Below are 27,103 nucleotides of genomic sequence, written 5' to 3'. Positions count from 1 at the left end.
TTTAAATTTATTTTTAAAAAAGATTTTATTTATTATTAATTTGAGAGAAAGAGAGAGAAGAGGGGAGGGGCACAAGCAGACTCCCTGCTGAGCACAGAGCCCAATGCAGGGCTCAATCTCACAACCCTGAGATCATGATCTGACTCAACATCACGAGTTGGATGTTCAGTTGACTGAGCCACCCAGTGTCCCAATAAGTGATATCTTTTTAAAAACATATTGCTAGAAATGGAAGATGTAGCAAAATATGCAAATCCTAAGTGTAGAACTCAATGAATTGTAAAGTGAACTCCCCTGGGTTCCTACTGCTATCCCAGAGTCACTTCTCATGTCCTTGCCAGTCATACCCTCTCTTTCCTCCTCCAAGAGAACCACCATCTTGACTTCTAATACTGTAGTGTAGAACTTTGTATCTGTAGTCTGTTACTTCCAGCTTCTTTGTTTAATGTCTTCTGCATGTGATTCACACACATCGTTGTGTGTCGTGGCAGATTGTTCGTTGCTATCCAGCATTCCAGCACATGGATATATGACAATATATTTATCCATTCGACTGCTGGTGAATGATTCCACTGTTTCCAGTTTAGAGCTATCCAACGTAGCTGTGAATATGCTTGTGCATATATTTGGTCCACATGTTCATGTTTTTCTGTCGAGTCAATTGTATGCACATGTTCAACTTTAGGCAATAATGCCAAACCATTTTTCAAAGGACTTACACCAGTGTGCACGCTCACCAGCTGGATGAGACTCTTCTGGATGTCCACCAGCAATGGCTCTGTCAGTCTGTGCTGGATAACAAATTCCAGGTAGCTTGAAGCAGAAATCATTATTTTTCATGATTCTGTGGGTTTTCTGGCCTCACCTGGGCATTGTTTCTGCTGCCTATTATGGCCTGGGGTCGTTCATATGGTTGTATTCATTTGGGAGCGCAGTTGAAAGAGAAGACCCAAGATGGCTTCATTCACACATCTGGTGCTTGGGCTGAGGTGGCTGAAACAGCTTTGGGCTGCCTCGACCTCTGTTTCTCCATAGGGTCTCCCATTATTCTGTAATCTCGCCCACGCTTATTTACACGGCTGCTGGATCCAAGCATACAAAAAGACAAACTGCAAATCTTCTTAAGGCCTAGGCCCAGAAGTAACACATCTTCACTTTATCAACTTCCTTTGGTCAAAACAATGAACAACTGAATCTTGTTAACAACCATATGAAAGAGCTTCAAATCCTTCAAATGAGCCTGGAGACCTAGCCAAGGCCTTGAGTGCAGCCTTGTGAGAAACTCTGAAGCAGAAGTACCTGTTATGGCCTTAATCGTGCCCCTCTCCCCAATTTCATGTTGAAGCCCCAACCTCCACTGTAACCCTATTTGGAGACAGAGTCTATAAAGAAGTCATGAAAGTTAAATGAGGTTATAAGGGTGGAACCTTAATCCGATAGGACTGATATTTTTATTAGGAGAGGAAGAGACACCAAAGATCTCTCTCTCTTTCTCTCTCTACCCCCTACCCATCCCACCTGGTGTGCACAGAAGAAAGGCCTTGTAAGAACACAGAGAGAAGGTGCTATATACAAACCAGGCAGAGGGGTCTCATTAGACACCAGCCCTGACAGCACCTGATCTTGGCCTTCTAGCTTAATCATCATTAAGCATCTATTGAAATGAACCTATATTTCTTAGGGCTGGAAGAAAATAATTTGCTGAGATGTCAGCTGGGGATTCTTCTAGAAAAACCTTGGAAATGGAGTGCTTCCACACAAGATTCAGTGCCTGGACACCTTTCGGCAACAAGTCATTGAACAGACAGGTAAGTTACATACTCTAGAACAAAACAAGTTTAATTTGTAAGGCAATTTTACTGTGATAAATTGGGTCTCATGTTGCCATATAAAACAACAACAAAACCTCTAAAGAATTTAGTGTTGGAGTCACTTCAAACAAAAATAAACCTGCATTTGTCTGCACCAAAGACAGTCTCTTCTCACCCCAGTCCCCAACTCCTACTTTATGGGGAAGCTCAAGGTCTGCCTCCCTTTTCCTCTGTACCTCCAGGGACAAAATAGAAGCCTCCAGAACACACAGTATGCTGGGGGAGAGACAAGAGGAGCTGCTTTTGGTGGTATTTGGTGTGGAGAGTATTAATGTGTAATTAATTCTCTGCATATTTCTTTAATCCTCTCTTCTTTCCCGTGCCAACAGTCAGTTCGATGGCCTGGGGATGCCCACTCCTGTGAAAGGTAGTTAGTAAGTCACCGGATGGCTTAGGCAGCCCTTAATGGAGAAGGCTGACAGCGGAAGTATGGTTCAGTCCTGTTCCCAAGGGAAGGAGACTAGCCAGGCTAGGGCTCAAGCCTGACCCAGGAAGAAAGCCACTAGGTTTGTGTATATATCTGAGCAAAGCTGGACTGAAACCTAGATTTGGGGGGGTGGGGCTGTCCTTGGTGTATCTCTTCCTTAGAGACACGTCTAACAATGGCTACTTAGCAATATTTATTAACTTTGTTTTGGTAGGAACTGTGAGGATGTAGGACTGTGGGTTAGTAAAATCATACCTTCTTCAAATGGTCCCATTTTCACAATTCAAGTGTAGCCTGTATGTGTTTTCATGATGAAATGTTTGGAATCTGTTACCCTAGGCCACATTCGTTTAGGTAGAAACAAGAGCCAGGATTCATTACCACTTTGTTTTTCAAAGGGGCCCTCCTAGGGACCCACTGTAATTACATCCCCTGACCAGCCTTTCCCACCAGCCCACCCAACAAGCCTGGGCTTGTCTCCATCCCCAGATAAAAGCAGTTTAAGCTGAAGGGAGAGACCCCTACTATGTAGTGAAAAGGGCTTTGTGAACTGTAATGTGCTGTGCAGTTATTAGCTGTGAGGTTGCAAGATGGCCTAAGGACTGTTTAGCAACTAAGAATAGATTGAACTTTACAGGCAAGTGATATTTTCTCCCCCTTACAGCTCTTTCAGGAAAGAGTTGCTCTTATAAGTCATTGGTTTGACCTCTGGACTCACAAGCAACGTCAAGAATTCTTGTTCACGATTTTTTTACGATGCACCAAATCACAGTTAAGGTAAATGTAGCCTAAGGATGCAATTATCATGGGTTCTTAAAGGAAATAAAATATGGTAAAATGTTTATCTAACCTTCTAGGGTTTCTCCCTCCCCGCTCCCCGAAAGTACAAATAAAGCAATTGGCATTTTTAGGTTTATGGACAGACTCTTCTCGTGCTGCTTCCTCCCTGAGGATGAAATGGAAACTTGGGGGCTTTCACACCTTCCTACCACAGTGGGATATTTGGTTTTTGTAAACATCAGAAGCTTCAGCCAGTGCATTTTTAACATTCCCTTACCATATCGGATTCTCCTCAGAACCATCCGACGGACAAACAATATATTTCAAGTAGATATCTGGCACATAGGCAGTCCAAAAATAATGGTAACACGCAGGGATGGATCTGAAAAATACCCAAGGAGTGACCATGGTAGCAACATTTAGGGATATGCTCGAGACTCGTATTGCAGTGGCCACGACTGCCAATGGGTCCTCGTTCTTACTCCTACCCTGGCCTCCCGTAGTGTCTGCCATTGGCTTTCAAATACTCCAGCAGAGGTGGTGTGCTATTTGAAAGCGTTGGTTGAAATTACATGCAAGAGCAGCTAGCGTTTTGATCAGGAATTAATACTCTCAGGGTGGTTAGCTAGCATTGTACTGGAAAGGTCACAAGGTCTCAGTTATTACAAGATACTTTGCTAATGAGCGGAGCCAATATCAGACATCAGTTATCATCAGAGCAGCCAGCGGCTTGTTCATTTGTCAGAGGAATGTAAGAAATGGAGAAATTAAAGGTATTCAGATGTGGGATGGAAAATGTTCGGGAGAGCCCTCCAACGTGCCTGGGCCTGGTTGAGGAATCCAGCCAGCCTGGTAGCAGGTGCTTATAGGGCTTTATCCCCAGGTAAATAGCCTTGTCAGTCTAGGGATTTCTGGTAGCCTGAGGCTCTCAAGGAGGGTAATAATGGAATTCCGTTTCTAGAACACTGTACTTTCTCAGTTGAGTAAACCTTTGCCCAAAGGACAGAGAGCCGGGACTTCATCAAGCCCATGGAGGAGACTGTATGGAGTGGTTGGGGCTTGTTTGCTAGGTTTGTTTAGGGAAATTCTGGGTATGGCATCATTTGGGGTTAGCTGTTTTTAGTACAACCTGGTGGTAAGGTTGTAACCATTGAACTTCTTTGGTGGCTTCCAGAAAGTATCAGAGTTATGCAAAACCAAATTGGCTTATTTTAGTTTGCAATACCTGCCTTGCACTCTTTCCCACACTTCCTTTAGCCCGCTCTTTCAATCAGCCATTTCATCTCTCCTACCTGCTTGCTCGTCTTCTCCCTTGTCTGCTTTCTCCTGCACCCGGGAGTGCGTGGTGGGTCACTAAGAGACTGACCCTGATGGAGTCACCAGGTTACTGGAAGCAAACAGACACCTTCCGGGCTGTGTTGAGAGAAGCTGCAATGGCAGGCCACAGAAAAAATAGGCTCTTTCGTCAATGCTTAAAAATCAGGGAAGGGAACTTTTTATAGCAGTCATTGGCTAGGTTTCCTTTTACTCCAACTTTACAGCTTTCAAGATAAAATAACAGACCCAAACCCAAATCTGTAATTGCTTGTGGTACATCATGTTCTAGTCTCATGTATCATAAACCACGCAATTTTAGCTGTAACCACTGGAGGTCATTAGAGATCGTGTGGTGTATTTTGAGGCTCATTAACATCAGGCCTGACATTTTGTCACTGGAAATTGTATCCTTTGTCTGGTACCTGAATTCTTTCTATGGCTCAAGGATATGGAACTAATCCGTTCAGTGGAATTACTTCGCTCTGTTCTGTAGCAGCTGGCTTTCTGCAGAGAGCGGTCTACCGTCGTTGCACGAAGCTATAATTCCATATTTTTTTTTTTAGAACTTACGTCAATTTCTGGTCTCTAGAGCTGGCATCCTGAAGCCAGCTCTAACATGTAGTGGTGGATTTTGTTGTTGAACATCAATTAGTTTATTCCCCCAAGTCCGGATTAAGTCTTTCTTCTCCCATTTCCTCCCCATCTCTCTGGGTCAACCATGTCTTCTCTCCTGCCAACATTTACAGAAACCGTTTACCGACAGTCTAACGCAGTTTGAGTTGTGCTTGATTTTGATTAAATCTAAAAGCCCAATTCATTTTATTTTTTAAAGTTAGTGCAGTCGAATTCCTTTTAAACATCCTTATTGAGATATAATTTACATACAGTAAAACTCATCATTTAACATGTTCAGAGGTACTGGTTTTAGTGTATTCACAGAACTGTGCAACTATGACCACACTCTAAGTTTAGAACATTTTCATCACCCCAAAAAGAAACCTGCTACCCATTAGACGTTAACTCCGCATCTCCATCCCCAGCACTGGGCAACCACTAATCTACTTTCTGTTTCTATAAATTGGCCTTTTCTGAACTTTTCAAATAAATGCAGTCTTAAAGCATGTGGTCTTTTGTGACCGGCTACTTTCATGTATTATAATCTTGTTAAATAACAAAAAGCAACCAAGTACACGTGAAGATTAAATTGGCTTTATTAAATAGTTCATGAGGGCTCCTGGTTGGGTCAGTCAGTTAAGCATCTGCCTTGGGCTCAGGTCATGATCCCAGGGTCCTGGGATCAAGTCCTACATTGGGCTCCCTGCTCAACAAGGAGTCTGCTTCTCTCTCTTCCTATGCCCCTCCCCTGGCTCATGCTCTCTCTCCCTCTCTCAAAAATAAATAAATAAAACCTTTTAAAAATGTTCTCAAAGGGGCACCTGGATGACTCAGTGGGTTAAAGCCTCTGCCTTCAGCTCAGGTCACGATCCCAGGATCCTGGGATCAAGCTCTGCATTCGGTTCTCTGCTCAGCGGGGAGCCTGCTTCCCCCTCTCCCTCTGCCTGTCTCTCTGCCTACTTGTGATCTCTGTCTGTCAAATAAATTAAAAAAAAATCTTAAAAAAAAATGTTCTCAAGTATATAAAGGCTTCATCAAAAATATGAAATAAACATGTTATTAAATAAACAAATGAATGGTTCACGAATCCAGCAACACCCCCTCTAGCAAGTAGAGCGGCACTCTGAGAGGTTATACAAAACAAAATGGAAGGAAGGCTTTTTATGGATGGAGGATGGGGGGCAAGACAGTTATTAGCAAAAGAAAAGGATTGTTCCAAACAAGGATGTTTGCTAGCGGAGAAGCAGCATGTCTTATCATGCAGATTAACTCATCTTTCCTTGGGGGATGGAGAGGACCCGGGTGATATGGAAAGAAACATGTTCCTGACTGACCGGTTAAGGCCCCATTTCTGGGGGAGGCTGAAACTGCAATTAGATCTGTTATTAAGCCCAGTTTGGCAACTCGGTCTACGTGACACCATTTGGGGACTGTGTTTTCCTTTTTTTTAAAAAAAAAAAAAAAAAAAAAACAATGTTCTCAAGGTTCATCCATTTTGCAGCACATATCAATACTCCTTTCCTTTTTATTGTTAAATGATCTGTCATGGTACAGCTATACCATATTTTATTTATCCATTCCTAAGTTAATGGACATTTGGGTTGTTTCCGCATTTTGGCTACTGTGAATAACGCTGCTCTGAACACTCGTGTGTCGGTTTTTCTATATGGATGTCTTTACTTCTTTCTGATCTGTCACTGGGTCAAATAGTGACCGTGCAGTCAACTTTTAATTATCAAGCATTTCTTTTGAACCTTATTTATTCCTATAGTCCCTGCTCCCCCACCACTTAAAAAGCAAGCGAATACATGAGAGAATTCAGCATTACTTGAATGTCTGAAATCTTTCTGTGTAAGCTAGGCTGGATTTGTGCAATTTCTGAATAATTTTTTTTTAAACCAAGCACTTACAGCTACAAAGCTTAACTAGAATATTGTGGTATTGGTTGGGACTGTGTTGTCACAGTTTTCTTTGAAAGTTTCTTCTTAATCTCCATGAGATGTATTCCAATATCTAAGATTTTTCTTTTCTGTCCTTATATTCCATATTAATAAGATTTATTTTTTCAATGTATTATTATTATTATTGTTATTTTGGTGGGCAGCAAAGCAAGGTTTATTGAACACTAGTAAAGTTTATTGAATGATAAAAATGAGTACAAAGCTTTACGATTTCTTAAATGGAGTTTTATGATATTTAAGACATTTTTCAAGGGTTCATCTTCTTACATCGTAGCTTGGGCAAGCTCTTCCTCACCTTGACTTTGATGGCCCCTTTCCTGGGAAGCCTTCCCTGCACGTCTTTCACTCCCAGCAATTTTTACAAACGTCTATCATGGCTTTTCCCCCAGCACATTATGCTTACACGGCCACATGTCTAAATGATTCCACTGCTGTCATCCCCCCGCCACTTGGCCAGGCTGAATTTTCCTGACTCCCTAAAGGAAACCGGGCTGTTTGTGTGTCACTCTGAGAAACCCATGGGAAGTATGTGTCTCCTGGCCACACTGGTGGGACCGGTTTCAAATTGCTAAGGCTCCCCGGCAGGCAACGCCCCATACAAAGGCCTTTCATTCCAGGGCTGGAGCTGTTCAAACCTGTAGCTTTCCCTGGTGGGTCCCTGGGGCAACATTCATGCAACTACAGTCCCAAGACACAGATGGATTGTCTGCTCATGTGTGTGGGAGGCGGGGGAAGAGGGAGATCACGAACAGTGAAGGATTGGCTCTGGTCATTTGTCTCCATCAGAGCCGACTGGAAAAGGGGTGGGGCAGAAAAATCGTCCAACTGATGTACACCTAAGAGAGAATGCCCCCCACCCCAATTCCAATTCACTGCTCCCAGCCACTCTTTCCAAGCAGCCCCCGGGGAAAGCTCGGGGGACGACGTCTATCTCATCTGTGAATAGCAAGGAAATCTGGTGTATAAATGTCTCAGAGACAATACGCATTGGGGTTAATTTTGAATATGGAGCAGCTTCATCTCACTGAGTTCCTGAGCACCCATTTGTAAGGGGAATATTTCTGGGTGGAGGCAGCGGCCAGCAGAGAGGCGTATTCAAACGTACACCAGGTTCCTAAACATCCAAGATGAGTCTGGAAATCTGGGTCATCCTGACTCTTCCCTCTCCTCAGTCCTGTATTTTGGACATGCTCCCATCCTTCCACACAGATCAAATGCTCATGGACAACCATAATTTGTCATTGGGACAGTTTATTGAGAGGTGGTTGAAGCAAAGAAGGAAAATCCTTGAGTCTAAAGGAAAAAGGAGAAACCCAAAAGCCCTGAGCTGTTTCACTGGGTGGGGATGGGGACAGAGAGCCAGAGGACGGTGGGAAGGTCACTGTCTTATGCTAGGCAAAACCTCACTTCCCATTTTGTAAGCGGTACCATTCTCTATAGGGGTGGAGCCATACTTTATAATGTTTGACTTGTCTTTACAACACTTCACACCGCCCCACATTATGTTATGTACAGTACTTGTTGATTTACTGTCTGCCTGCTCTACTAGACCCCTGTTCCGTGAGGGCAAGAACTTTTTCTGGTGATTCTTTGTGTCCCTAACTCTTAAAGCCATAGCCAGTATGTCGTAGCCACTCAGTAAATGCATATTGGATGGACGATGTCTAAAAGACTCCTAATAACAAGAATAACAAAAAAATCATCAGAAAAAATTTTTCATATGTAGCTCTCTGGGAGGAAGAAACTTTTCAAGATATTACAAGTTCCTAAATATGGGAGATCACTAATATTTTGTTCCATTCAAGACTTTTTGTTAATTAATTGACTTGAGACTTCTATACAACAATTCCGAAAGGAATTATGCACAGTTACAATACCCAAGGATGGCGTGTCACACTGTCATCTGTGCTAATGGCCCCTCTTGAAGTTGCTCACTGCACAACTTCCCAAATGCAGCAGCCCTGAGAATTAATACCACCAGCCATTTATAAAGTACATGATATTAGCTTCCACAGGTACGAAGAATCCTTTTGGTTACTGAGACTTCTCTGCATAGGAGGAGTCAAATTCACAGACACATCATAGGAAAATGGAGAAAGGTTTTAAGAAAACATTTGTCTCTGTTCTGTATTTAAGAATCTCTTCAGGAGATGTTCAGGAGTGTGACAAGCAGAAGTAGAATGCCCTGAGTGTACCCCGAGTGGGTGTTGGTCAAGTTTCCTCCTCCTCCTCTCTCTGGGTATTACTTTTGGTGTCATGGTCAGAATGTTTTCAAGTGCAAAAAACAGAAATGGAATTCAAAGCAGCTTAAGAAGAAATGGGAATGTATTGACTTAAGATTTGTCTAGCTTCAGGCCAGGCTAGATCCTTGTATTCAAACAATGTTCCCGGGCTGGCGGGCTTGCCTGCGGCACCCCCCCCCCCCACCTTGCCTTCTCTCAGCTCTGCTTCCCCATGTCTGTTGCATAAAACTAAAAAGAGAAATGCAAGACCTTTATGGAGGAAATTATAAGTCTGTGTTAAAGGATAGTTAAAAACAACAACAAGGGCGCCTGGGTGGCTCAGTGGGTTAAAAGCCTCTGCCTTCAGCTCAGGTCGTGATCCCAGGGTCCTGGGATAGAGCCCCGCATCAGGCTCTCTGTTCAATGGGGAGCCTGCTTCCTCCTCTCTCTCTGCCTGTTTCTCTGCCTACTTGTGATCTCTGTCTGTCAAGTAGATAAATAAAATCTTTTAAAAAACAAAACAAAACAACAGCCACCCTGAATTGATAGATGCGCCATGTTTGAAGATGCCATTTCCCTCTAAATTAACCTCCACGTTCAATTCAATCCTAGTACAAATCCCCAAATAGGATATTTTTTATGGACCTTGGGAGACCGATTCTAAAGCTAATCCAGGAAAGAAAATGGACCGCAGCCCCTAAGGAAAGCACACATATAAAGAAAATAAGCGAAAGAGTGATAGTACCAGACAGTAGAAGCACATTGACCCATTTAAGAAATCCGTGCAAGGGGCGCCTGGGTGGCTCAGTGGGTTAAGCCTCTGCCTTCAGCTCAGGTCATGATCTCAGGATCCTGGGATCGAGCCCTGCCAGCAGGGAGCCCGCTTCCTCCTCCCTCTCTGCCTGCTTGTGATCTCTGTCTGTCAAATAAATAAAATGTTAAAAAAAAAAAAAAGAAATCCATGCAAGTGATACATTGAGGTTAAAGGGGAGCAAGGATGGAGCTCAACGCGAGCTCTGCAATAAGGGACAGGCGTCCGTGAAGGCTGGGTAGATCGGACACTTCGGCAGCTGCATAGATCTCTCCTTTTCTCCTCAGTGTCTGCTTAGCGGGCGCACTGTTGATCACCCGCCTGCCCACACCATTCCCTGCTTCTTCCCCATAGTCCTGACGGGAGCATTTCCCCCCAGCTGTATGTGTCTCAGAAGTGGCTTGTCACTGTCTCACCAAAGGTGACCAGGCTTGGACAGAATCACGAGGATTCCACCCCCTTGGTGGTGTCTGGATTACAAAAGGGTGTGTAGATACTAAGTCTGCCCAAGGAGACACAGAGAGCGGCCACTAGAGAGCTTCTGCGATAGTCTTCTTCACACTCAGAGGGACTTAAGTCGGGGCTCGAGGAAGGGACTTGCCCTTTTCATCCAATGATTTCTGTTCTGTGAGGATCACTCCTCACAGTGGTCATTTGGAAATGACCTCAGGGCACAAAGCTAAGGACAAGAGCCAACTACCAGGAGGCAAAGTGAAAATACGGAAGATCCTTGGCCCCTGATGACCTCCCTGAGGGCTTGAATTCACTAACTCTGGAGCTGCCCTGATTTTCCCTATTGCTTATGTGAAAGGAAGATAAATAGGTTTAAAATGGGTCTATTTACCTAGTGGTACCTTCTCCAACCATATCAACTCTCCAGAATTTAGCTGTGAATCAGCTACATTTAGAAAAACAAAATGCATTTAGCAGTCAACTGATGCTCTTCACGCGCAGGAGAGAGACCGTCAGACTGTCATCCAGTGGCTCGGTATTTAATTAGCTCAGGGCCTCAAGAAGGAGCTACGCCGGATTGCCTGGGTGGCTCAGTTGGTTAAGTGGCTGCCTTCGGCTCGGGTCATGATCCCAGCGTCCTGGGATCGAGTCCCACATCGGGCTCCTTGCTCGGCGGAGAGCCTGCTTCTCCCTCTGCCTCTGCCTACCACTCTGTCTGCCTGTGCTCGCTCGCTCGCTCTCTCTCTCTAACAAATAAATAAATTAAAAAAAAAAAAAAAGAAGAAGAAGGAGCTACGCCTACTCCTAAGACCACCACACACACATTCAGTGCTTTGCACTTGACCTGGCCTAAGCATCAAGACCTGCTGCCCTGTGAGGTCAAATCCACTGCTGTTGAGAAGGGCTGGCCCATTAGGATCACTCGCAGTTTGTGGAACTATGGACTCTGAGCCCCACCCATGGAGATTTTGGCTCAGCCCATGAGGATGGGGCTGGAAAAGTAGTTTTTCCTCCATTCCCAGAGTGATGTGGAACACGGTCAAGTGTAAGACACAAGGCCTGGGTGACCTGAAGGCCCCAAGGCTTCTTCCACCTCTCAGTCCTACTCTCAGAGACAGGAGCACAGACGGCATGAGCGCCCTGTCCCTTCTCTTCTCAATGAAACAGAATTATCTGTTCAGTGTCTGTAGATGCCTTTTCCATCTTTCTCTGGCACTGATACATAGTGGTCTTCAAATGCATCATTGTAAATAACCCTAAGCTTAACATACATAATAAAGGGAAGGTTGCCTCTCGTATCATTGAAAAATCCAGAGTAGGTTTGGCTACGGCTGAAGCTCAGTTCAGAGGCTCAGTAATAAATGCAGCGACTGGGACACCTGGGTGGCTCAGTGGGTTAAAGCCTCTGTTTTCAGCTCAGGTCATGATCTCAGGGTCCTGGGATCGAGCCCTGCATCAGGCTCTCTGCCCAGCAGGGAGCCTGTTTCTCCCCCTCTCTCTGCCTGCCTCTCTGCCTACTTGTGATCTCTCTCTCTGTCAAATAAATAAATAAAATCTTAAAAAAAAAATAAACCCAGCAACCTCATTCTTTCTGTTCTTCTGCTCTGTCTTTGGCAGTCATGGCTTCATCATTATGTTTCCTCAGTTGTGTACAGAAATAAAAATAATTTCTCTGTTGGAGCTTCACTGTGGTTGGACTAGTCTCCGTCCCTGCCCACTTCTGCCAGTTGCCGTGGCCAGGAGACTAACCCAGATGAATTGAATTAGCCTTGATCATATGCTGTTTTTGGAGCCCCGGATAGAGTCAGCTTCTATAGGACCATGTGGACCACCATGTAGGAAGTGAGGTTATTTTACCTAAAGAAGGGGGAGTAAGTAATGGGTCAACTCAAAAGAGTGCTGTCTGTTCAACCAGCGTTCAGCAAATGTTTGCTGAGTGCCTACCTTGTGCCAAGCCCCATTCTGGGTGCGTGGGATTCAACACCTGAGTGTAGAAGATTCCTGCCCTCTGACGTTTGTATTTCAGTGGAACAAATCTTATTCTAAAATAGGACAAGGGAGCATCCATGCCTCTCACTGGCTGTCCGACAACACAACGTGGCACCACTGTAAATATCTGGGGGTGTTTTCTGTGTCTCAGAAGTCAGAGCAGTAAGATAGACTTGATCCTAGCCTCCACACATGCCCACACCCTCATTCCTGGAAACTGCAGAAATTCCCTTACGGGGCCAAGGCCTTTTGCAGATGTGATCACGGATTTTGAGATGGGGACATTACCCTGCCTCACTGGGGCTCAGCATAATCACAAGGGTCCTTCCAAGGGATGTAAGAGGCACGACAGTCAGAAGACAATGTGATGTCGGGAGCAGTGGGAGAGAAGGGGACACATTTCAATGTGCTGCTGGCTTTGAAGATGGAAGAAGGGGCTATAAGCCAAGGAAGGCAGGCAGCTTCTAGAGCCTGAAGGGGAGGAGGAGGCTGATTCTGCTCTCCCAGCCTCCAGAGGGAGCCAGCCCTGCCTACACCTAGCCCCTCGTAACTGATTTCAGACTTCTGATCTCCAGAACTCTGGAAAAATAAATGTGTACTGCTTTGGGCCACTACAATGGTGGTAATGGTTAAAATGAACAGAAATTTCATATAAGCAGTAAAATTCTATTTTTTTATTTATTTACTTTTTTCATTATGCATTCTAACTTACACATATCTTTTTCACTCCTGCCAAGTTAGAAGCACCATACCAGGTGCTGGGGACAGAGCAATAAACAGAACAACCACCACGCCTTCTTTCACGCAGCATGTAGCCCAGTGGGAAAGAAAGACTAAAAATAGTGAGGGAGCCCCAAAATGGATTGAGTTTGAGGGTCAGCAAGAATGGAAACTCAAAACTCATGCTTAGATTACAGTACAGTGCACATGGAGTATAAAGGATACAGGTTTCAGCAAAGGACAGGAGAAGGCAGCAAGGAGGCAGAGCTGAGGGAGTGGTGGTGGCCTCCTCCTACAGGCAAGTGTTTGGGCAGCAGGAATGGTCAGCCTCTTGGGGAGGGGGGGATTCTGTTAGTACCCCTAAAATTTCACTATCGTTACCTTATATGGTCACCCATATTGTTGTAAAAATAGCTTTTCACTAGCCACATAACAGATCTACCACGCTGGTTCCACACACAATGTCTTGTTCCTTCCCCGGCGCCATATTGCTTCACTGGCCATAAGTTATGCCGTTTGGATCATATTTGAGAAGTCATACAGCGCTTCTGTAATAATGACAGGTCTGTGTGCATGCATTATCCTGTATTTTCCACAGTCCAAGTAGGTTGGCCAGCCCAATAGATGTCAGATAAAGAGCTACGATTGTGCTAAGTGACAGAGAAAAAGTAAGGCAACCTCACCCAGCCCAGGGGATGGGCTGCCTGAGGATCTGACATTTGGGCTGGAGTATGAAGGATGGTCCGACAAGCAGAGACTTGGAGAATGGGTGAGCCTCCTGGCCAGGATGACACATGTGGAAGCCCAGGGCCTTCTCTATCTGTGCACTAATAACACCAGGCTTTTGTGGAGGCACTGGAAAATGTGAATAGGCAAAAAGAGGAAAATACCAATCACCCATAATCACACCCCCCCAGATAGAACCTTCTGCTTTTTTATGCTTATGTGCATCCATGTAACTATGAATCAGAGCATATACATTATTTTAAAATCTTTTTAAAGACACTCTTCAATTGCCCTTTCTTGTTGCTTTCCCCATACCCAGCTTTGCTCTCTCTTTCACTGAAGACTTCAGCACATGGTTCTCCACTCGCTTTATGCCCCAAACCTAGTCATTAGTCTGTGCAACACTGACATCCATGTGGAAACCCGCCCACTTCAGGCCCCGGCCACGCCAGATGGTGTGCATAAAGCCACCAGACAAGACCACGAGAGCCACGCAGGTGACAAAAAGGCAGGGACCTCTGCTGACTCGGCTGACCCCTCTCCAGGCCGCCTCTGCAAGTTCTGCTCCCGGTCATTTCCCTCACAATTTGGGCAGCTTCTCTCTAGTTCTTATCAGAAATTTAAGAGCCGAGAATTAGATTCAAGTTCTGTATTACTAAGCCTTGTTATTTTCGCAAAGTACACATTGTACATTCAGTAGCACACTGCAAAGCAGCGTCATGAATTATTTAAATGAAGCTATCCTTGTCACAATAAAGGAGCAAAGCACATTTTGTTCATTGTCTCCTTACATGTTTTTATTTCTCTTCACAGATTTCTTACTTTGTAACATTAACTAAAATGCAGTGAGCCACAATGTCGTTACTGCAAACTAGCCTAGTTCTGCTGCTTGGGGACTGATTTTTTTTTTTTTTTTAATGTGACTGAAGCATTTTCCCTCTTTCTTGCTTAAGATTCATTATACTTGCATGTGTCCTTGTAGCAGTGCGGGCTGGTAACAAATATAAAACATGCATAATTGAAGTCCACTTTAAAAAGTATTCTTGGAGGGGCTGGCTGGCTCAGTTGGTAGAGTCTGCTACTCTTGATCTCGGAGGGGTCGTTGAGTTCAAGCCCCATGCTGGGTGTACAGATTGCTTAAAAATAGAATCTTTTAAAAATTAAATAAAAAGTAACTCAGATTTAGTTCTTCTCCTTTGCTTGGCTGGGAGGGAACAGTAGATGCTGTGGGCTGGGAATGGAAAACCAAGGTACTGAGACCCATCTCTGAAAAAGAGGTGGAAAACATTTTTGTTTTGCACCTTATTTGATGGATCTGTTTTATAAATCTAAATGAGAGCATATTGTCCCCCAAGGGCCCGTGAAAGGATTGTGAAGCCTGCCTGGGACACTGGAGAGTTAGGTCAGGGATCCACTGGGATTAACTGTTCTTGGTGTTGTCACTGCCTCATTCAGTTTGATTGTTAATCTATTAACAATGAGACGATCCCCTTGTGATACTTTTGTCTGTGGCTACTATATGCTGCCAGTACAAACCCATCTCCATAACTCCATTCTTTGCCCTCCTGCTTACACACACACACACACACACACACACACACACACTTTCCCCTGACTGCATGCCAACAGGTTCATTTCATTTTTTAATTTTTTTCCAACAGATTCATTTTATTTTTTTATTTTTATTTAAATGTTGTTAACATACAGTGCAATATTGATTCCTGGAGTAGAATTCAGTGATTCATCTCTTATATACAACACCCAGTGCTCATCACAAGTGCCCTCTTTAATACCCATCTCCCATCTACCCCATTCCCCACACCTCCCTCCGTCAACCCTCAGTTTGCTCTCTATCCTTAAGAGTCACTTATGGCTTGTTTCCCTCTCTTCTTTTTTTTCTTCTCCCCTTCCTGTTTTCTTTCTTTCTTTTTAAAATTTTTATTTTTTATTTTAGAGAGGGGAAGTGGGGGAGGGACAGAGGAAAAGGGAAGGGGAGAGAGAAACTCAAGCAGACTCCATGCTGAGTGTGGAGCCTGATGTAGGGCTCGATCCCACCACCCTGAGACCACGACCCAAGCAGAAACCAAGAGTCAGACAAACAACCGTGCCACCCAGGTACCCCTGTTTTCTTTCTTTAATTCCACATGTGAGTAAGATCCATCAAGTTCATTTTAAACCACTCTATTCTATCTCAGGTTGTGATACAGGTGCATGGAGAGGGATCAGGAAAGAGCAGTGACCTAAAATAAAGTCAGGGGAGTAGAAAAACACAAAATAATAGGCAATCATTAAGCCTTGCAAAGGAAGCAGGTAGCCTTTTCTTTAAAAACAGAAAAAAAAGCCAAAAAAGAAGAAAAATTTATTTTGTAATAAATTTTAACTTGTAGAAAAATTGCAAAAATAGTACAAATAATTCCTTACACTTTTCACTTGGATTCCTCAACTGTTCACACTTTACCATTTTGCCTTGTTATTCTGAATCATATGAGAATATGCTGCAAACCTGATGCCCCATTAACCCTAAGCATGTCAGTATGCATTTCCAGGAAAAATAAAGACATTCTGCTGAAAAATCAAAGTACATTCTCCAATATCAATAAATCAGAGTTGATACAATACTAGGGTCCAATCCACAGACTTCACCTGAGTATTCCTGACTGGTCCAACAATGTCCTTTATAATCATCCTTCCCTTCTCAGTCCAGAATCCAATCCGGGGTCGTCTATTATATTTACTTTTCATGTCTCTATATCCACTTCAATGTGGAGCAGTTCCTTAGTTTTTCCTTGTCTTTTATTACTTAACACTTTTGAAGAGTACAGACCTACTTGGTTAAATGAACTTCAGTTTGTGGCTGGCTCATACTTCCTTAAGATTACATTCAGGTTTTGCCTTCTTGGCAGGAATTACACAGAAGGGACACTCAGCAGATCACACTAGGGGCATATGATGTCGATTTGTCCCATGGCTTGTGATGTTGACTTATCACTTGGTTAAGATGATTCATTATTAAGTATTGTGTTAATAATTAATAAGTAAAAAGTCCTTGAGTGATTAATTTTAAATTAATTTAAAAGTATTAGAATCTATGCAAATACCCTGTTCCTCATCGTATTTTCACCCACCAATTTTGTCTCCATTGATGACTCTCTTCTGACGTAATTATTTACTGTGATAGCTGCCAAGTGCTCATTTTCTAACTTCTTAATTGCTTCTACATGTATTATTAATTGGTGTTCTGTTGCAAGCTCGAATTTTTCCTTCTCCCAAGATTTATGGATGAGGCCCCAGTTAGCCCAGCAGTTTGGGTAAATTAGTGGTGAGGACTGTCTCTGGGTCTCCCGGGTGCTCAGCAGCTTGTTTATGAAGGTAACGAAGCTCATTTTTGTTCCTAATTGGAGGTATCATTTTCATTTCACTTTGGAACTTTCTGGGCTTGACCCACCCTGTGGGAATTTAGTTTATGTATTTAGAGGTCAGAGAAAGTCAGAGAAGACACACTGAAGAATGAGAGCTATTCAGAGACAGGACTTTTCTTTCAATGAGTTTATCTGTGTCCATTAGGACCTGGTACCAGGGCAGCAGTGGCCACTGAGCCGTGAGAAATAATTCTGGAGTACCAATGGCCTGAGATAAAGGAGTTCTGCTAAATCCTTATTGCCAACGTTTCCAATCAGCTGTGAGACTGACCACAGTCAGCTATAATGTTACTGAGTTTGGAGGAGATTAGCGGTTCCAGGGAAGAGTCTGACTTACCAACACGGGATTCCTTCCAGACTTTTTTTTTTTTTTTTTAAGATTTTATTTATTTATTTGACAGACAGAGATCACAAGTAGGCAGAGAGGCAGGCAGAGAGAGAGAGGAGAAAGCAGGCTCTCCATGGAGCAGAGAGCCCGATGTGGGGCTCGATCCCAGGACCCTGGGATCATGACCTGAGCCGAAGGCAGAGGCTTTAACCCACTGAGCCACCCAGGCGCCCCCTTCCAGACTTTTTTGTTCCAGTGATCCTTATTCAAATATGATGACTTATTTGGTGGTTTGGGACTATAACCGATGTTTATTGCCAGTATCTAAAGAGGGCAATCAGGTATTATCTCTTTTTTTGTAGTTGGTGACTACAAGGTCAGCAGTGCCTCCTCTGTGGGCCATAAAATGTCTCTTTGGTCTAAGGCCTATATTAGCCTTGAAGATGATTATTTTGCTGGAGCCTTGGATTTTCTGTACATTCAAGATCCATTGGTGGTTAGGTGGCATGCGCGGAGTAATGTAAGAAGTTTTCTTAATGGGGGCGCCTGGGTGGCTCAGTCAGTTAAGTGTCTGCCTTCAGCTCAGGTCATGATCCTAGGGTCCTAGGATCGAGCCCCGCATTGGGCTCTGTGCTCGGCAGGGAGCCTGCTTCCTCCTCTCTCTCTGCCTGCCTCTCTGCCTACTTGTGATCTCTGTCTGTCAAATAAATAAATAAAATCTTTTTTTTTTTAAATAAATAAAATCTTAAAAAAATTTTTTTTCTCAATGCATGCCATATTTTTAAAAAGTTTTTAAAATAGATATCACAGCAGGGCTGCAGTGGCTCAGTCAGTTGAGCAGCTGAGCAACCAACTCTTGGTTTCAGCTCAGGTCATGATCTTAGGTTGGTGAGATGGGGCTCCAGGTCAGACTCTGTGCTCAGCAGGAAGTATGCTTCCCCTCTCCCTCTTCTCCTCTCCCTATGTGCAAATGCTCTCTCCCTCCCTCTCTTGAAATCAATCAATCACTCAATCTTTTAAAAAAGTTAAAGTAGATATCACATTAGAAAATTATTGTTGAATTTGTTTAGGCATGTTGATGGTTATAGCATATGTTTTTTTAAAAAACGCTCTTACTGTTTACTGAGGCACACTGAAATATCAAAGAAGAAATCACAAGGGAAATTAGAATACTTCAAATTGAATGATAATGAAAATACACCACATCTAAGTGGGTGGAATGAATACAGTGATACGATGTCTTAGATTTGCTTTAAAATAAAATGGGAGTGAAGGAGGAGGAGGGAGAAGAGGAGGAGATGATGATACAGCAGAAGCCAGACTGGCTGCAAGATGACAATTATTAAAATTGATCAATGCATCTCATAATTGTACTACGAATATTAAGGTGAAATAAAGATATTTTCAGATAAAAGGAAACTGATAAAATTTGTTGTCTGAAGATATGCAGTAAAGAAATGCCAAAAGAAATTCTTCAGGCTAAGGAAATTGATACCAGATGGAAACTTGATTTACAAGGAAATGGTAATGTGTGGAAAAACATAAAATTTTCAAGTTATTTTAAAGATATATGACTGTGTAAAGCAAAACCAGTGTATTATAGGGCTTATAACGTAAGTAGGTGCAGTATTGTGACGAAAGCATAAAGGATAGCAAGAACTATATCCATTGCACTGTTCTTTAAGTTTATATGAATATTCACTTGAAATAGACTATGAAATGCTAAGGATGCATACCGCACTTCCTAAAAACAACTTACTTGCATAATGCAAGATGTATGCTTAAAAGCCAACAAACGAATTGAAATGGAATACAAAAATTCATTATCTCAAACCAAGGCAGGAAAGGAGGAATAAATTTTCATAAAACAAATGCAAAAACAAAAACAAAGAACAAAATCAAAACCTGGATTCAACCATATCAATAATTATATTCAATATAAGTGGACTAAACCCTCAAACAAAAGACAGTGATGGCCAAATGAGCTTTTAAAAAATAAATAAATAAAACAAAAAAACAAAAAGCAAGATCCAACTGTATACTGACCACAAAGGATACACTGTAAATATAGAGACATCCACTGGTTGAAAGTAAAAGGATAGGAGAAGATATACCAACAAATACTAAGCATATAAAAGTAGGATGGCGATATTAGTATCAGACAAAATGGACTTCAAGACAAGGAATATTCACAGAAAGATAGAGAAGGACATTTTATAAAAAGAAAAGGATCAATTCACCAAGAAGTCGTAACAATTATAAAATGTATGTACGAAATAATAGAGTTTCAAATTACATGAAACAAAACTGACTGAATTATAATAGAACAATTAAACAAAAAAAAAATCAGGGAGAATATAGAACTGAGCAATCTTTTCAACCACCTTGACCTAATATTTATAGAAAACTAAACCCAACAACTTCCAAACATGTTTTTTATGATCAAAATAACTTTCACTAAGATACAGAATTTCCTAGTTCAATAAATAAGACTCAGTACATTTCAAAACTATTAAAATCTAATTAAGTATATTTTTAAACAATAATTTGATAAAATTTGAGGTTAAAAATATAAAATATCAAGAAAATCCCAAATATTTGGAAATTAACTCATTTATAAGTAACCTGTGGCTGAAGAAGAAATCATGAGGGAAATTTGAATATTTCAAATAGATTGAAAATGAAAATACAACACATCTAAATGGGTAGGATGTAGCTAAAGCACAGCTTAGAGGAAAATATATTATTTAATTTCTTATATTAGAAAAGGAAAAAGGGGCTTTCTAAATTTCCACCTTAAATAACTAGATTAAAAAAAATAACTAGAAAAAAATAGCAAATCACATCTAAACTAAGTAGAAGGAAAAAAATAATGAAGAGTGGAAACCAGTAAAATAGAAAATGAATAGAGAACATCTATGAAAACAAAAGCTGTTTTTTTTTCTTTTAAATAGTAGTAGAATTGATAAACTCTTAGCAAGAATAACCAAGCTAAAAGAGAAAACACAAATTGCCAATATCAGGAATGAAAAAGGAAATATTGCTCTAGATCCCATTAAGATGATAAAGATAAAGGGAAACCTTCACAATTTTATACTAATAAGTTCAACAATTTAAATGGTTGTTTTATAGATTCCTGAGTTGTTCTTAATCCTTGTTTTATAGATTCCACATACATGAGTTGAGATAGTTTTACTGCTTCCTTTCCAATATGTATATTTTTTACTTCTTTTTCCTGCTTTGTTGAAATGGCTAAGACCTCCTGAACCTGTTAAATTGAAGTGGTGAGAATGAACATTCTTGCTTTGTTCCTGATGTTAGGGGGAAGGAATTAATATTTCACCACTAAGTGTGATGTGGTCACTATAGGTTTTTATTCTAAGTGTACCAGGAATTCACAGGGTTTTACTTGCATGAGTGATGCTATCTAATTTACATTTTTTAAAATACCACTTGGGCTACTGTGTAGAGAATGGACCCTGGGAAGAAGAGAAGCGGGGAGACCGTCAGGAGGGACTGTTGCAGTTGTGCAGGGTGGAGGGGGACGTGTTTTGCACCAGACTAACAGCAATGGGTATGGAGAGAGGTGGCTGGGTTTGGGGATAGGTATTTGTAGAGCTGTTAGGACTTGCTGATTTATTGAATTTGGAGTTAAAAGAAAAAAAGAAAATCCACATTTACAGCTTAAATGTATTTCAGATTTTTTTCTCTGTGGATTTTAGATTTTTTATTATTCATTTCCTCTTTAGAATGGATCAGTGAAAGTAGATATAGTATTTTTAAAAATCTAGCCCTATGTTATTTAGGATTTCATTTTTTTATATATATAGTTAGAGGATTCTAGAAAGAACAAGGACCAATATTTATACTGGATTTTTGAACGGTTTTAGACACTAGTGTTCTGAACTATATTTCTGTATCTTTCTTTTTAGGTTTGTCCAAGACTGGTTTTCAGAAAGAACGCAAGTGGCCAAAGTGGATTTCTCTACAGTGTTACCGCGCTTCATTTCTCTCTATATCTTTTCCTTTCTGAATCCGAAAGATCTGTGTGCAGCTGCACAAGTCAGCTGGCCTTGGAAGTTTTTAACTGAACAGGTTTACTACTTGTCACTTCTCTGTAATAGGGCCCAAATACCACTGTATTCTGTCATTCGGCAGTTGAGGTACCTTCTTTCCCTGAAGATAATAACGGAGGGTATTTGAACCATAATTAACTTACCCTTCAGAGAAAAAAATGGGGATAAGTTAAATACAAGAATTTATTTTGTAAGTAAGGGGATATACTCTATTCTAATAATTCTTGTAATTTTAATAATCTCAGATTACTCAATTTAATTATCTAGAAAATATTTTATCTTGACTAAAGGCATCCACTTTTTTCATGAGATATTAGGTAAGCTGTGGTTATTATATGATATTATTTTGCCTATGATAACTCACCCTGAAAATTGTTATAGCACTGCAGTGTCCTTTGATCGCCCTTTGGCTAACATCTGTTGAAGAGATTTTCAACATCCTCTGCCATTAATTCTGCCTCTGGCCTATTTGTCTCATTTTCTTTTTAAAGATTTAATAAAATGTCATGGCAGACATACTTTGAGGACACGTCAATAATTTACCTCTTTAACGTAAGCAGACTTCCCAGGGTGGTCTTGCGTTGAGCTTCTGAGCTCAGACAATACCTAGCTATCTATGGAGAGGCCACACGCAAACCAACCATGAGCCCTAGATTTACAGCATTTAAGAACCTAGGTGAAGTGTTTGCACTGACTTTTTCCTTTCAACCTATGTCCTTATCTTTAAGGACTAGGTCTTGTAAACAGACTATAGTTGTTGGTGCTTGTTATCTAACATTTGGCAATCTTTGGCTTTTAGCTGGGGTAATTTTTTATTTACATGTGTGTACATACGGATCTATTTAAGCTTCAGTCCACCATTTTACTGTTATTTTTTTTGTTCGTTCCAGTTATTTTATTGGTTTTTTTAAATTGTCTTTTAGAGTACATAAATGTTTTTTAAGTTGTTAATTATAAATTATTTAGCAGTTCTCTCATGGCTATATTAGGATTACAGCACTCATCCTAGGGCCTTTTTTTTTAACCACTTCTGAAATAACGCAAAGAGCTTAGGACCCTTTAACTCTGTTTCCCTTCAGTCCCCTTCCCACCCAGTTTCAATACTGTTATCAAATATTTTAATTTTATACACACATAAAATATACACATTTAAATTTATATATATGTATGTATATTTATTTATTTATACACACACATCACAAGACTATTATTTGATATAGTCAATATTTACTTATAAGTAACCACATATTTACTTTTTCTGTTGTCATACATATCTTCCTGCATCTCTGAGTTTCCATCTGGGATCATTTTCCGTTTGAATTTTCTTGAATATTCCTTCTAGTGCAACTTGCTGCTGACAAATTCTCTTATTTTTGTCTGAAAATATCTTGTTTTACGTTAGTGTTTGAAGAATATTTTCACAGGGAATTTCAATGCTAGGTTGGCAGTTAATTTTGTAGAACTTTGAAATTTTTCTATTGTTTTCTGTCTTCCATAAACTTTTTTTTTTTTTTTTAAAGTAGGGAGTCTTATTGTTGTTCCTTTAATGGCAATATTTTTATTTTCTCTAGCTGCTTTTAGGGTTTTGTTTTTTCTTCTCTGTCTTTTGTTTTCCACAATTTTATTATGATGTACCCAGAAGTGTGTGTGTGTGTGTGTGTGTGTGTGTGTTTCTACTTTATGTTTTTTGGTGATTTTTGAATCTGAGATTTAATGTCCATCAGTTTTGATAAGTTCTCACACAGCATCTCTCTCTATATATTGCTTCTGCCCTATTTTTGCTCTTTTTCTTGTTGGATTCCAATACTTATATGTTAGACTGATTCACCATCTCCCACAAGTTTCATGTTGTTTTTTGTGTCTTTTCCATCCTTTTGGCCTTCAGTGTTTCCACCTGGGTTTTACTTCTAGCTTTTTGTTTACTAATTATCTCTTTAGCCGGATTCTAATTTGCTTCTAAACTGGTCCATTGAGTTTTAAATTTCAGTTATTATATTTTTCAGTTCTACAATGTTGATTTGATTATTTTTGCCACAATTCTCACCTAGCCATTTAACTTCTTAGACATATTAATTATAGGACTGTGTATTTTTTAAAGTTCCTGCCTAACAATTACAACGTATGGTTCTCCTGACGGTCTCTCTCTACTTAATAAAAGATAATAAATGACATAAGGAGAAACAAACAATTGTTATCCTTTTGTGTGGCTGGTATTGGATACTAGACATTAGATATAAAATATTGATACAATAATTTGAGCCTTGGCTTGATGTTCTCTTCCTCCTGAAAGAATTTGGTTTTGCTTCTGGCATTTGGTTAGGCTGGGAATAGATCACTTAAATCCAGTCAGAAAAGGAGGTATTTTAAAACGAGTTTCCGTCTTTGTGAGAGGTTGTGTAATTCCTTACCTTTACTGATAACCATCTCAACTGAAAGCCTGGTGTGATTACTAGGGCTTTTACCCTTAGTGGGTCCTGAATTTAAATTTGTTTCCTTTCTTCCTTGTGAGAATGCCAAAAATACTTTTTAGGTTCCATGTCATTCAGCCTTAACTTTCTGCTCTTCTTCTCAGCCTGAGCTTTACTTTGGAACTGTCAAATGCCTTGAAATGTCAAATGCCAGGGATTGGGCTTACCTCTTTGGTTTCTCTTCTCTCTGGGGTCATGTTCGCAGGAGCCCTTATTGCATTGGTAGCTCTACAGGCCTTCAAATAATTGTTTTATGGTATTTCGTCTAGATGCTTAACTCAATTAAACCACATGAAATTTGCTGTTTCCATTTATCAAAGCTGGTTGTGTATTGGCAATATCATATGGTTCAACCGAAGGTGTTCGGTTGAACACCCCAGTGGGAGGTCTGGTCTGAAACAAACTGATTTTTTACTACTGGGGTTAACTAAATGCTGTGGGACCAGGTGCAAAAGATGACTAATACGTTTATTCATATATAACGTATATTGTGATCAAAGACTATTCTTCTATGGAGTAAGGTATGCTTCTTTTTTGTTTGTGCCAAATTTAGATGACAAGTCAGCCGCACCAGAAATCCCAATGTAAAGAAAAATTGTCTGCATAGCCAGAAACATTATTACGAGGAAATGGTCCTTAAAAATTTCTTGCAGTTTCTATTTCTCCTTTCTTTTTCTGTAGGACTGCTTATGGATGCCCAAATGCATTAGGTTTGGGTGGTTTCTGCCCTATACGCCAACAGATAATGAGTACGGTGCTTGGAAGCGTCATTACATTGCATGTGTGTCAAGCTTAGATTGGCTAATACCTAGGGAAGCCTCTGCTATCTATGGGACCCTGAACGAGCCCAAAACAGAAGATGAGGAGCTGCTGGAGAGACAAAGAGAAAAGTGCTTAAGAAAAATAATTTGGGAGAAAATTGCACTACATAAGAGTAAGTAGCATTTTGAAATGATATCTTACCCAACTATTGTAGAAACAAATGGATTTACATACAGATTCCCACACTGGAGGATAGCTAGCTCTTTCTGGAAGAGCGTGTAGGTGGCATTCTCTAAAGCAAGCTCTTCTCCTTCCTACCCGCTCCCCGTATATTTCAAGTTAATGAGTAAGAAAAAAGATTTCAGATGAAATACAGAAAGTCCAATATTGGTGCCTCCATATTCCTCTGGTTACAATCAGGTTTATGAGATGAAAACAACAACAACAAGGAGAGGGAACAAGGAACGTAGGCAAAAACAAGGAAATAGGTGCAGGAGAGAAGAATTGAGATGAGCAACAGAGGGGAGAAGTGAAACTGGGAATGGAAGCAGGAAGAACAGCATTAAAAGAAGAAACATAGGAAGGGAAGAAGGGTAAGAGCCTCTCTCAGCGAAGCCTCCTGATTTGCACAGTGCACAACAGAACAACGAAAGTGACTGGAGTCCTGCCCCCTTCTTTTCACTGACTCACCCTCTGTGAGATCATAACCAACGGGAGATTACTTGAAGCCAAGAAGAAGGGCAGAAATGGATGTGAAACCTGTAAATCGATTAACTGCTTTCCACAAGAAAAGAGGTGTTCGTTCTCTGAGCTTTGTTTCTTGACCTGACATGACTGGTAACGTGGAGCCACAACTTGGAGCCGACAGGATAAGAAATCCAAATAGAGTCTGTAAAAAGGGCTATAATTATTGCCATTTGGAATGGTGCCCTGGTACAGCTTTATTTTTGATGCCTTTATCTATGTAGACTTGGCCGAGAGAAGCATGAAGTAAACCACAGAGGCCGCTGCTGTTTGTTTTTCAGAGGAGTTATTCAAAGTTCGACCCCCTTGGGTAAGCGGAACATGCTGCTCTAGATTGTTAAAATCCAAATGCCAGCCACGGCTCTCCCAGGCTCTGAGGGATCGAGTGGGATTACATGAAGCTTTGGAGAAACAGCTAATTTTGGCATCCTTACGAGCTTTGCCCAAGCGGTAAGCAAACCTCCATCTCCTGAAGGCTCAAGACCATCCCATGATACCAAGAATTCATTCTAGAATAATTTAGCTAACTCGCAGGGAGCTTGTATAATTATCTGGCTCATATCCTATGAGATAGCAATAGAAATAACTCTTTAATCTTCAAAAGCAGTGGTCTTTGACATGTTTTGCGAGGGAAATCTGTAACATTCAAATTTTATATTTCAAATATTCTTGGCCCTGCAAAGAGGCTGTGATGTAGTACATTTTCTGTGCCATTTATTGAGCAAAAGTAACATTTTTGTTTTCAGGACTGATTTTCCTGGAGTAAGTGTATCCAAATGGGAATGTGGGGGTAAGGGTAAGAGAATGGAGACATTATTTAGAAAGCTGGGAGGACCAGATGATCTAGGAAATTTTTAAATCTCTCAGCTGTTCTTTTAAAATGTCATTTTGAACCCCTAAGTATGTCACTACATTCATTTTAAGTGCCCAACAAAGCTAAATAAGTTCCAGGAGACCTTTCCAGTTTCCCGTGAATGGAGGAAGAGAGGCCCAGAAGCCAGCTCTGGCCCCACCCCGTCCAGGAGCCCCATTTGCTGTTGTCCCCCAAAACTGCAGGGAGCGACTGAGGTCTGAAAGGCTCCGTGCCTTGTTCAGTATAACTGATGCCCAGACAACACTTTGGTGCTCAGTTATCAAAATCCAGTTAGTAGGAAATTTACGTTTCACTTATTCCCTTCTCTTCCCTACAGAAGCAATGTTTCTGGAAGCCAGTCCTACCCTTCCTTATTGAAGAAGCCTTGGCATGGAGTTCAGAAAAATGATGACAGCTCTTCGTATGCTTCCCAGCTCCACTTCTTACTAATATCATCTCGGATTCCTGCATTTGAGGTACAGAGTATGTTAGGAGGCCTGCCCTTTTCTGAATCAGGTTTTTGTTTTTTTGGCTTTTTTTGTTTTTGTTTTTGTTTTTTTC

General features: G+C 41.1%; 1 protein-coding gene across 1 annotated transcript in view; it reads left to right on the top strand.

The window, feature by feature from the left end:
• Nucleotides 1-1,706: 1,706 nt before the first annotated feature.
• The window catches only part of ECT2L (epithelial cell transforming 2 like), a gene marked incomplete at its 5' end in the record, with an annotated part of 64,934 nt that continues 39,537 nt past the window's right edge, over nucleotides 1,707-27,103 (top strand). Inside the window, 6 exons of the mRNA XM_080805507.1 lie at nucleotides 1,707-1,808; nucleotides 2,963-3,075; nucleotides 21,572-21,734; nucleotides 24,865-25,117; nucleotides 25,971-26,139; nucleotides 26,880-27,018. Coding sequence (XP_080661633.1) covers nucleotides 1,707-1,808; nucleotides 2,963-3,075; nucleotides 21,572-21,734; nucleotides 24,865-25,117; nucleotides 25,971-26,139; nucleotides 26,880-27,018 — 939 coding nt within the window. The remainder of the gene's footprint in view (nucleotides 1,809-2,962; nucleotides 3,076-21,571; nucleotides 21,735-24,864; nucleotides 25,118-25,970; nucleotides 26,140-26,879; nucleotides 27,019-27,103) is intronic.

This window comes from Martes martes (genome assembly GCF_963455335.1).
Source record: "Martes martes genome assembly, chromosome: 6".
NCBI classification, from domain to species: domain Eukaryota; kingdom Metazoa; phylum Chordata; class Mammalia; order Carnivora; family Mustelidae; genus Martes; species Martes martes.
The sequence above is the reverse complement of the archived record's forward strand: the minus strand, read 5'-3'. Positions and strand labels throughout refer to the sequence as shown.